Source organism: Mauremys reevesii, linkage group 3, assembly GCF_016161935.1.
Source record: "Mauremys reevesii isolate NIE-2019 linkage group 3, ASM1616193v1, whole genome shotgun sequence".
NCBI classification, from domain to species: domain Eukaryota; kingdom Metazoa; phylum Chordata; order Testudines; family Geoemydidae; genus Mauremys; species Mauremys reevesii.
The window spans coordinates 178461560-178471694 of NC_052625.1; the positions used below are offsets into that span (position 1 = coordinate 178461560).

General features: G+C 49.2%; 1 protein-coding gene across 2 annotated transcripts in view; it reads right to left on the reverse strand.

Moving 5' to 3' along the window:
- YWHAQ (tyrosine 3-monooxygenase/tryptophan 5-monooxygenase activation protein theta) overlaps positions 1-9907 on the reverse strand; it is a 42069-nt gene extending 32162 nt beyond the window's left edge. Inside the window, exons 1-2 of one of the 2 annotated variants that reach the window (XM_039531112.1) lie at positions 9759-9907; positions 965-1343 (exon numbers count right to left, since the gene is read on the reverse strand). In XM_039531112.1, the coding sequence (XP_039387046.1) occupies positions 965-1258 (294 nt within the window). In that variant the 5' untranslated portion in view covers positions 1259-1343; positions 9759-9907. Of the gene's footprint in view, positions 1-964; positions 1344-2796; positions 2952-9758 lie in introns of those variants that run through there. The other variant, XM_039531114.1, reaches the window with a different exon arrangement.
- Between the last annotated feature and the right edge of the window lie 228 nt (positions 9908-10135).

Here is a 10135-nt window from a genome sequence, read left to right on the forward strand (position 1 = left end):
GGTAATAAAGTATTCAAGATTATTTGCTACATGTTTCCAACTGCATTACACATCTAGCTTCCTGCAGCCAGAACTTTCATTGATCATGTGGACTAGGGTGCTGCACCTTCTGCATTGCCGATACAGATTCAGCCCCCACTGTAATGCAGTATATTTGCACCATTGCGAACATCTAGAAGACATGGGCACTGCCCCCTCCCCTCAAAATAGATATATGGGCATTTCTGTACTCTTGTATTAATATTCATCTGCAGTACCTCTTACAAGCTTAAATCTTTGTAGTTTTGCATTATTCCACAATGACTGCATCTTTACCATACAAGGCAGTCTGAAGAGTACATCTGCAGGTGCAGGAAGCCTAATTTTCTACAGATTTAATATTTACGTCTTCACTGAAGATGACTTTGTATATTTCATACAATATAAAATATACATTTTATTCAAGACCCTCTCTAAAGCTATTCAACTTCTTACAAGTCTCCTCTTGACCTGAGGTAACACAGAAGTTTGTGACCACCACCCAACTGAGCACACCAAAGCAGATAATTCAGTTATCACTCAGTTAATCTGGATGCTTACAACTATTTTATTAATCAAGAACCACAAAAGGAAGAAAGCAGCTTTCTTGTATTTCCTTCCAACCCTGTTACTGCAGACAGATGAGCGTACTTGCACGATGGTGCAGACGAACTTGAGCTCAAATCCTCCTATAGCCCCCATAACTACAAGACAGTGCTGCATATTGATCTCACCCCTGCCCCCATCTTCCTTTCCCACACTTCACCATGACAATATCCCTGCATCCTTCTGCTGAGTGGTGCAATAGCTTACCCCACACCCCAACATAGTGTCACACATAGATCTCCAACACTCAAACCTATGCTCTCACTCCCAAGCACAGAGGTATGTACAGATCTCTTGTGCGTCAAGGGTTACGAGATGTATCCCCAGTTCCCCAACTCACCAGCACAGTGGTGCAGATGGACCTGAGCTCAGACTCCACCTTCTCCCGATAGTCCTTGACAAGCTGCATCTTCTTGTCGTTGGTGTCTGTTTTCTGCTCAATACTAGAGATGACCCTCCAGGCAGAGCGCCGCCCCCCCACTACGTTCTTGTAGGCCACCGAGAGCAGGTTGCGCTCCTCGTTGGATAACTCAGCACCCTGTTCGGTTACTGCCTTCATGCAGGTGGCCATATCATCATAGCGCTCAGCCTGCTCAGCCAGCTTGGCTTTCTGGATCATCTCGGTCTTCTCCATGGTGGCTGGCAGTGGGGAAAGCGCAGCAAGGCAGAAGGAGAGGCTGGGACTGTCACACTGTCAAGAGGAAAAGGCACCTCAAAACCTGTCAGGGAGGAAACAGATTAGCCATGTCTCTGGGAACCAAGAGCTGCAAAACACCACACTTTGCCCCTCCCCAAAACTGAGAAGACACCAAACCAACCATCTCCCCAGGAACCAAGAATCACAGGCCACAAGTGGTCCCCACCACACCACCACCCCAAGAGCTATCCTGGAATGAAGAATCCTAGGCCTATACAACCAGCTCATTTCACAGGGAATTGGTTACAGGAGAGGGGAAGTGCACCTATCTCCAGAGCCTCTAAGGAAGGTTAATAACCTGGACCACCAGGACAGGAGAAAAGATAACTCAATCTCTCCCCACAGGAGACCAATCTAGAGACCAGATGGTGGAAAGAGGCACTCCAGCCTCCTCAGAATGGCTTTTGTCTCCACCTCCACTTTCCTCCCTCTCACCCCTGTGTGCACTAGCAGGGCTTGCAGTCTGTGGTTAGTCAAGATATTAGAGGGGGGGAGGGGAAGAAAGAGACGGCTGGAAGTCATTAACCCAAAGGGGCCATCCCCAGGAGCCTTGCCCAAACCCTTCCCTCTAGGCGTGAGGGTCAGAGTGGTTTGCCTGAAGGTGGGAGCACTGGGGAGGGGCAGTAAAAGAACCACCAGCCCCAGGGTAGCCACAGGAGGACGAACAGGCCCAGAGGACACGGGGAGGAGAAGGCGGTTATCTAGTGCGTGTCTGGGAACACAATGGCCCCGAAAAGAGAGAATCCGAGGACAAGGGTAGCAATCCGTGCTCCCGCGAGGCAAGCAGGGGCACCGGGAGGGGCGCCCGTTGTGGGCGGATTGGGCAGACACGTGGGGAAGGGGTGCCCCCGAGATGAGGAGACAGAATAAGGGAACCTTTGTCCCTTGGCGAAGGAGGGAGCGCGGGACCAGGCCGGGAGACCACGGGGAGCCTTTCCCTAGAGCAAAGAGAGGGGATGAGGCGCCGGGACTGGGACAAGCGGATCCGCGTCCCCAGCGCGAGGCAAAGGGGGGGGGAAGCCCCCTACCCGAGCCTCCCCGGGGGGGGACCGAGACTCTATCCCTCGGGAGAGGGCGGGGACGGGGGAGTCCCATCCCCCTGGGGGGCGCGGCGACCAGGACTCGCTCAGGCCGGGTGGGTGGGGTCTGGAGGCTCAGGCCGGAGCGGGCGGGGGAGAGGCAATTCCGTCCACGCCTTGGGCCCGGCCCGGCGGCCTCCCGGGGAGAACGACGCTCGGCAGCTCTCTCCGGGGCAGGGCACGACCCCTGCCCGGGTAGGCGGGAGGAGCTGCCACCCGGCGGGGGCGGGCGAAGGGGAAAGCGTGGTGTCCCGGCGGCCCCGCCGGGCGTGAAATGGCGGCGGCGCTGGCGGCATCTCCCGCTCCCCGACGCGGCTGGGGACTCCGCGCCGCTCTCACAAAATGGAGGACGCGGCGACCCCTCTCATCCCCGTCGCCGACCCCGGCCCCGCTCACCTGGGTCCGCTCCGCTAGGCCGAGCCGGCTGGCGCCGCTAGATCGGGTGCGCTCCGCTCGGGGCTGGGGCGAGGAAAAAGAGCCGCTCCCGTCTCAAGCGAGAGCCAGCGCTAAAGGGCGTTGGCACAGGCAACCCTACCCGCTGCCAGACCCGCGCTCACACGGCCAATCCGAACGCCTGCTCCGAGCCGGGGCCCACCCCCCGCTTGCTATTAGCCAATCCAGACGTAGCGCGCCGCGGCGGGGGCGGGCACAGGCGGGGCGCAAGTTCGGTTGGCCCGTGGGCTGCGGCTGGGGCCACGGGGTTTCCTCCAATTAGATCCAGGGTGAGCTAACGTCACTGTCACCATGGTGATACTGCTACAACCCCCCCTCCCTTCCACGCCCTGCCCTGGCACTGCGAGCCAAGTCTGGGCGCGGCACGAGACAGTGCGGAGGCGCGACTGGGGCGGCTCGTGCTGCTGCGGCTGGGAGGGGGAGAGGGAGACTCGGAGGCCGGAGAGCGGGTGGCAGCGTGGGAAGCTGGGGGTGGGTGTTGCTCGGGGGAGCGTGCACCGATAGAGGGGAGCTGGGGGTGAGTGCTGAGGGGAGTGTGCACCGATAGAGAGTGGGTGTTACAAGGGGGAGCGTGCACCGACAGAGGGGAGCTGGGGGTGAGTGCTGAGGGGAGTGTGCACCGATAGAGAGTGGGTGTTGCTCGGGGGAGCGTGCACCGATAGAGGGGAGCTGGGGGTGAGTGCTGAGGGGAGTGTGCACCGATAGAGAGTGGCGGGGGAGCGTGCACCGACAGAGGGGAGCTGGGGGTGAGTGCTGAGGGGAGTGTGCACCGATAGAGAGTGGGTGTTACAAGGGGGAGCGTGCACCGACAGAGGGGAGCTGGGGGTGAGTGCTATGGAGAGTGTGCACCGATAGAGAGTGGGTGTTACAAGGGGGAGCGTGCACCGATAGAGGGGAGCTGGGGGTGAGTGCTGAGGGAGGAGCACGCACTGATAGAGGGGAGCAGGGCGTGGGTGTTGTACAGGGAAGCATGCACTGATAGACGGGAGCTGGAGGATGGATGCTGAGGGAGGAGCATGCACTGATAGAGGCGAGCTGCGGGGGGGGGGGTTACTGAGGGGGTGTTGAGGGGGCAGCATGCACTGACAGAGCGGAGCTGGGCATGGATGTTGCACAGGGAAGTGTGTACTGATAGATTGGTGTTGAGAGGGGAGCGTGCACTGGTAGAAAGAAGCTGGAGGATAGATGCTGAGGGGTGAGTGTGGACTGATAGAGAAGGACGTGGGGGTGGGTGCTCAGAGTGCAGCGTGCATAACGGAGAGCTGGAGGATGGATGTTGAAGGGGGAGCATGCACTGATAGAGGGGAACTGGGTGGTTGCTGACGGGGGTGGGTGTAGTGATAGAGGGGAACTGGGGGTGGGTATTGCACGGGGAAGCATGCACAGATAGATGGGAGCTGGGGGATGGATGCTGAGGGGGAAGCATGCATGGATAGAGGGGAGCTTGGGTGGGTAGAAGTGATGGAATGTGCTGCGAGTTATGTAGATGTGAAGGCTAGTTAAGTGTCAGTGCTGTTGGAAGGTTAGGGTGCTGTAGAAGTAGGTACTGGGGATCAGATTGCTACTGAAGATATGGCAATGGGTTTTGAAGGGCCAATGAGCTGCTGGAGGTGGGTTCTGGGGTAGTTGGGAGCTGTTGTAGCCATTGGTGGCTTCTGGGATGCATGGGGTGGTGGATGGTATTGCTAGACAATAGGGTCTGCTCTACAGGTAAGTGTGAGGGAAATGGGTGGGTGATGCTGGACAGATTTGGTGCAGATGTGCTTGGGGAAATAATAGATGGCTGTTGGGAGGTGTGCAGAATGAGTGTGTGTTGCTGGTTGGTAGGTGGGCATTAGAATGTGTTGGGGGGATGGGTGGGAGATGTGAGGGAATGAAAGCAGCTTTAAAAATTCAAAAAGTTATTTTCTCCTCCACCTCAACAATAGTCTCTTTCTGTCCTGGGTTTTGATGATGATGATCAGCAGGAGAAGTAAATGAGCAAGGTTTTTAGGCTTTTTTTTTCTCTTGTGGATTTGGTGGGGATAGTTTGTAGGGTTATTTCAAGAGGGGTGTAGACTTGAGTGGATAAGTTTCTTTTTCCTTAGGTGGAGGTGAAAGATCCATAGGACAAATAAAAAATGGTGGATTGAGTTTTCCTTGATTTTAGGCCTTGTCACCAGTCTTTGACCTCTCAGGGGCAGGAGCCTGGGGTTTATGATGCAGACAAGAATTCCTCTCTTGCCGATAATTAGACACTCATGATGCAGGGAGTAATGTCCTTTTGGAGGGGTTGGTTTGGGGTAGGAGGAGTTTCCTGGGGTAAGAGGAGGGGCCAGGGAGAAAAAAGGTAGGAAAGGGGTTGGGATAAATTCCTCCCTGTTTCTTAACCTAATGATGGCATTTTGAAGATGTTTGGTAATCTTTAGTGTAAAGGTAAGAGCCTCAGGAAAAGGGAAGAAGGGATGGATTTTTTTCTCTCTGCTAATTGGAAGATAGGGGATTAATAGAAATGGGTTTTGCAGCCAGCCCTGGAGGTCCTTAGTCTGACAACCAGCTATGTCCCTCCAGGGTGTCCAAGAAGGTGAAACAACTGTGCTGTCCACTGTTGATACAAAGGCTTGGAATGAGGGGCTTGGTTGTAAAGCTTAGGGTTCTTTGATCCCTGTGGTAATGGGTTGGGGAGACAAGTCAGGAAGAAATCCTGGTTTAAACAAGAAATTGTTTAGTTTCTATTCCATTGGTTGATCTAGAGGTTGGGGGTATTGGTGGACAAATATTCCAATCTTATGCTCATACTAGCTGTTGTATATAAGATTGATGGTTAATAAAGTGTCATCTGTCCATGATTTCATTAAAGATGACCCTGCCCCACCAGTCTTGCATGCATTTCTTAAATGCTGATTGAATGATCCTTCTGGACAAGTTTTGGCATAGTTGATTCTAGACAAGCATTGGGTACAGCATGAGCCTAAAAGGAAGTGATGAAGAGATACTGTGGATGTGTTCTTTGCAGCCAATCTGAAATGCAGGAGGTCTCCTACCTCAAATTAGTTAAATTAAATGAATTAAATGCATACTTGTGTGAGTCCTGGGACTTATTCTAATGGGCAAATCATCTTGCTGCATTGCAAAGTCCCTGCATGAGCTAATAGTGGTTTTGGAATCCTCAAAGATTCCAAAACAGTGGTTTTGGAATCGTCAAAGATGACAACGCTCAGTAACTTAAACATCCATCTCAGATGATGAGTTTTCTATATCAGCTCAGGATTTCATGGGTACCATGGAGATGAAGGAATTATTGTCTCAAATTTTTGATTTATTGTTTGGCTAGGACTGGAGATTAGGCATTTGGATATTAAATCTATGTCATGGACTAATCATTACCTACCTCTTGTGGTTTGAGTTTGGGACGCATCTATTCTCCACAAGGGACTGGTTGATAATACAACCTATGAAGTTAATGGAATGGGAACTCTTCCAGAAGGCCCAAAGGGAAGATATGATATATTCAACAGATTTGGGGACTTGGTAGGATTTATGTTAATCTACTATTTTCAGCCATTGATGGGGTGGCCCTAGTGCCCTCGCCTTCAGCTATGTCCTCACTGATCACCTTGATTTACAGATGAAGTGAGAGTGAAGACTGTTAGAACACCAGTGACAGAAGTCATGGGCTGAAACTGACCAAGTGCACTACAAAAGCTTTTTGAAATCTTATGTCATGACTCTGGAGGAGACAGACAAATGTCTGCACCATGGTGTCTGCAAAGTGCTGTTCAGTGGATTTTGAATGATGACAGTTGGGTTAATCCAAGCTATCTTTATTCAATGTCCCAACTCAAAAAGGTTAGGAAATGCCCGAATTAAGGTTGCCCATGCAACTTTAATTTGGTCCTCTTCTGTGTATGCATTATGATACAGTTCTTAATTACATGATCACATACTGTTTTTCCCCAGGACCCTGACCTTGTTTAGTACACTGGGAGGATGGTGTTCAGAGAATGGGAAGCCATTCAGCATAAGTTTAGCAAAATTATAAACAACTGAAAACAGAATCTTATGCTAGAAAGTGTCAGACAACCTTAAATATAGGTGCGCTTCCTGCACCACTACTTTTATCTTATGCAATTGAGCCACTGCTGCTGAACCCTACCCAGTGCCTACTTGAGACTGAGGCTTGGATGAGAGCTGGTTGCATGAAACTCACTGGATAAGACTGACATGATGCTGATAGGCTGAGAGAAAGAACTGGAAGATATGGCAAGGGTTATTTTGATCCTTCATTGGAGGGTTTATGCTAGCCCTTTGTAATTAGAGTTTGCAAGATGGGAGTATTGTTGCATCCCCACCTGCTATTATATGATCATATACAGCAGTGATCAAGAAAACTCTCCTCAGTCTCCAACAGGCCTGGGGGATATAATTGTTTCTTTTAGTTGCAAACCTTGCTACTATAATCTATGCTTTTGTCTTCTCAAACTAAATTTCACCTTAAAACAGCCGCTCTGAAACTGAATGCAGCAGCTCACTTATAAAGCAGTGCATCTGTTTGAGAGCACCAGTTCATCAGAATCTGCACTGGCTTCCTATTAGTTTCCCGTTGAATTAAGGTGTTGTCCTATAAAGCCTGAAATGACTTGTGATCTAGCTACTTGAGTGACCTTTCCCCCCTCCCCCCTCCATCAGATCCTGCGATGGCTTAAAGTATAAAAGAGAGTGAGTTGCCAGCAGGGCATTATCTGTTTGGAGCCATCAGCTTTGTAACCCACACCAGTACCACAAATCTGTTGAAGTTCAGGGCATATGCAAGATCCACTCTCTTTATGCAGGCTTTTGGAGAGGGTAGGGTGTAATGCAGACTGACATTTGTGGGCACCGTGAAGTACTGTTTTAGTTTGTTATGGTTCTTTTTTTGATGTTTAGGGTTAGGAGAAGCTTCGTCTTGTTTCATTATGCTGTATTTTTAATTCATGGCACAGGTGCTGGAGCTTGAGATACCTGCTTTTCTATATATAGTGTACATTAAAAGGATTAAATAAAAAAAAAAACTATACAGGTGTAGAACCCTGAGGCAAAGGAAAGATATGGCCGAGAAATCATCTGCTACCAAATCAGTCATGTAGTAGTGACCAATGATTACATCAAACCCACTGTGCAATATTGTATCTACTGGTGATGAAGACTACAGAGCATTTTAGCTTTGCTAACACTTGCGTAGCTTCTTCATTATTGGAATAAAGTGGGTGCTTCTAGGAGAAGGGGCTGCTGTAGGAAACTTGTGCGAGGAAGGTTAGTGTTGCTACTCATGCATACTGTTTCCTGTAGCTGGGAAGTTGGGTCTCAGGAGCTTGAAAGTGCTGTGGGGGAGATGGGCCTAGGGGAGAGTGCTGGTACAGCTTGAATGTTGCTGGTGGGTGCTGTTCGTACAGTTTGATTTGTGCTGCTGAGGGAAAGGTTTTGCTGTTGCTGCTGAGTATTGATTGCTGCTGTTTGGGGTGGGTGGAGCCATGGGGTGATATTGATGACTGTGCTTGTGTACAAAACCCCCAGCTAGCCCTGAGTCTAAAGCTCTTTTTTTTCCTTTGTCATAACAGCAACGATGTTAAATTCTACCCCTGGCTCCCGGGTGAAATAGTTATTTGTTGGTTACATTCATCCAGTTCTCCCCATCATGCTTCCGTCTTCTGTAGAGCATGCAGCAAAACTGTGGATAAAAGCCCTTGGGAGTAGGGGGCAGAGGGATAAAGTATCCATGTGAGATGTCCACTTGCCCCTCTGGAGTAGCCATCTCTGTCCTCCCTCCACATGGCCTGTCTGAACTGTGAGGCACAGAGGACACTGGCTAGGCACAGAGCTGTTTCCCTTTCCACACTGTTGGTGGAATTGAAATTTGTGAATAAAACATAAAAGGGAGGAGAAGGGAAGTGCAACACTCAGAAGGAATATTGTACACTCGTACAATAAGAAGCACAGGTAAATTAATGCTGCGTTTCAGTACTGTGCTTTGTGAGTCCCAGCAGAGGGGATCCCAAAGCACTAGTGCTGAGAGATGCTGCCACTGCTGGGAGGAGGGCGCTACGAGAACAGCAGTAAGAGAATTCCTCCATGAAGATTCATAGGGCTCGAAACAAGATTTCTGCAGATCCTCACTTTTTTTTTTCCCCCCATCTGACCTGGCCCCAACAAGAGTGAGTTGAGAATGGGAGAGCGTGGAGCCAAACAGCTATACAAAAAACCTTGTCTTTAAATGGAATGGAAACATATACCCTAGTAATGGCATTTTTTCTAAGCTATATGCAACTTCCTCTGCTCAAATAATAATAAAGATGCATGAAGGAGCTGAGATGGCAACACGCAGTGAGATTTTCAAGTTATCTTCCTGTAACTTTCTCAACTGGTGGCAACAATAAGGGCCATGATTTTTGGATAAATGCTGCTAATTTTCCCCTTATGGTGATTTGATTATTTTTTCATTACAAGTTAATTATAGGACTAGCTTTTACCCATGAAAAATTGCCCATGTTGTGGGATTGCACCATTAAGCTCAGTCATTTCTGAGCAGTTCACTGTGGAGTGAGGTGATTGTTAGAATCATAAAATGCATGTTTCACAACAGATATTTTCATTCATAAATTTCCAACTCGTTTGCTACGTTGCCAATGGTAATAACAGATAGCAGAAATGAAAGTACATGAGACATAAATACAAAGTGTGCAGGACAAACAGCATAAAATCCACACACAATTTGCATGTTTACAGGGGACACAATGGTAATAACAGGTTAGAAACCAGATAACAGAAATGAAAGTGCATGAGACATAAACACAAAGAGTGCAGGACAAACAGCATAAAATCTGCACACAATTTGCATGTTTACCAGGGACACAGAAAACAAGACTTATACATGTGGAGGGAGTTGGTACCTGTGAACACTTCATGGGTTGGTGGATTAGTAATTTTAGAGGTAGCTCCTCCTCTTCCACCCTTTGCCTCTCCACTTCCTTCTCTTCATGTCTCCTTAACCTCTCTTTGCAGCTGCCTTATAAACAGTTTGTTGCCAAATGGTGAGATTGTGACATCAGAGATAACTGTTGCATCAACCACTTAAGGGGCTGTGAAGTTAGAAGTGAGTGGGTGATGTGAGGGAGGGGAAAAGGACATGTACACAGACCAACGTAGCTAATTGTATGTACATTTGTGTACTCTTAAAAAACTATTTTAGAAGAACAAACCAAGTCCAGGTGGTGGTTTAAAAAAAAAAGTTGATTGCAAACAAAATAATCACTTTAAGATACTGGAA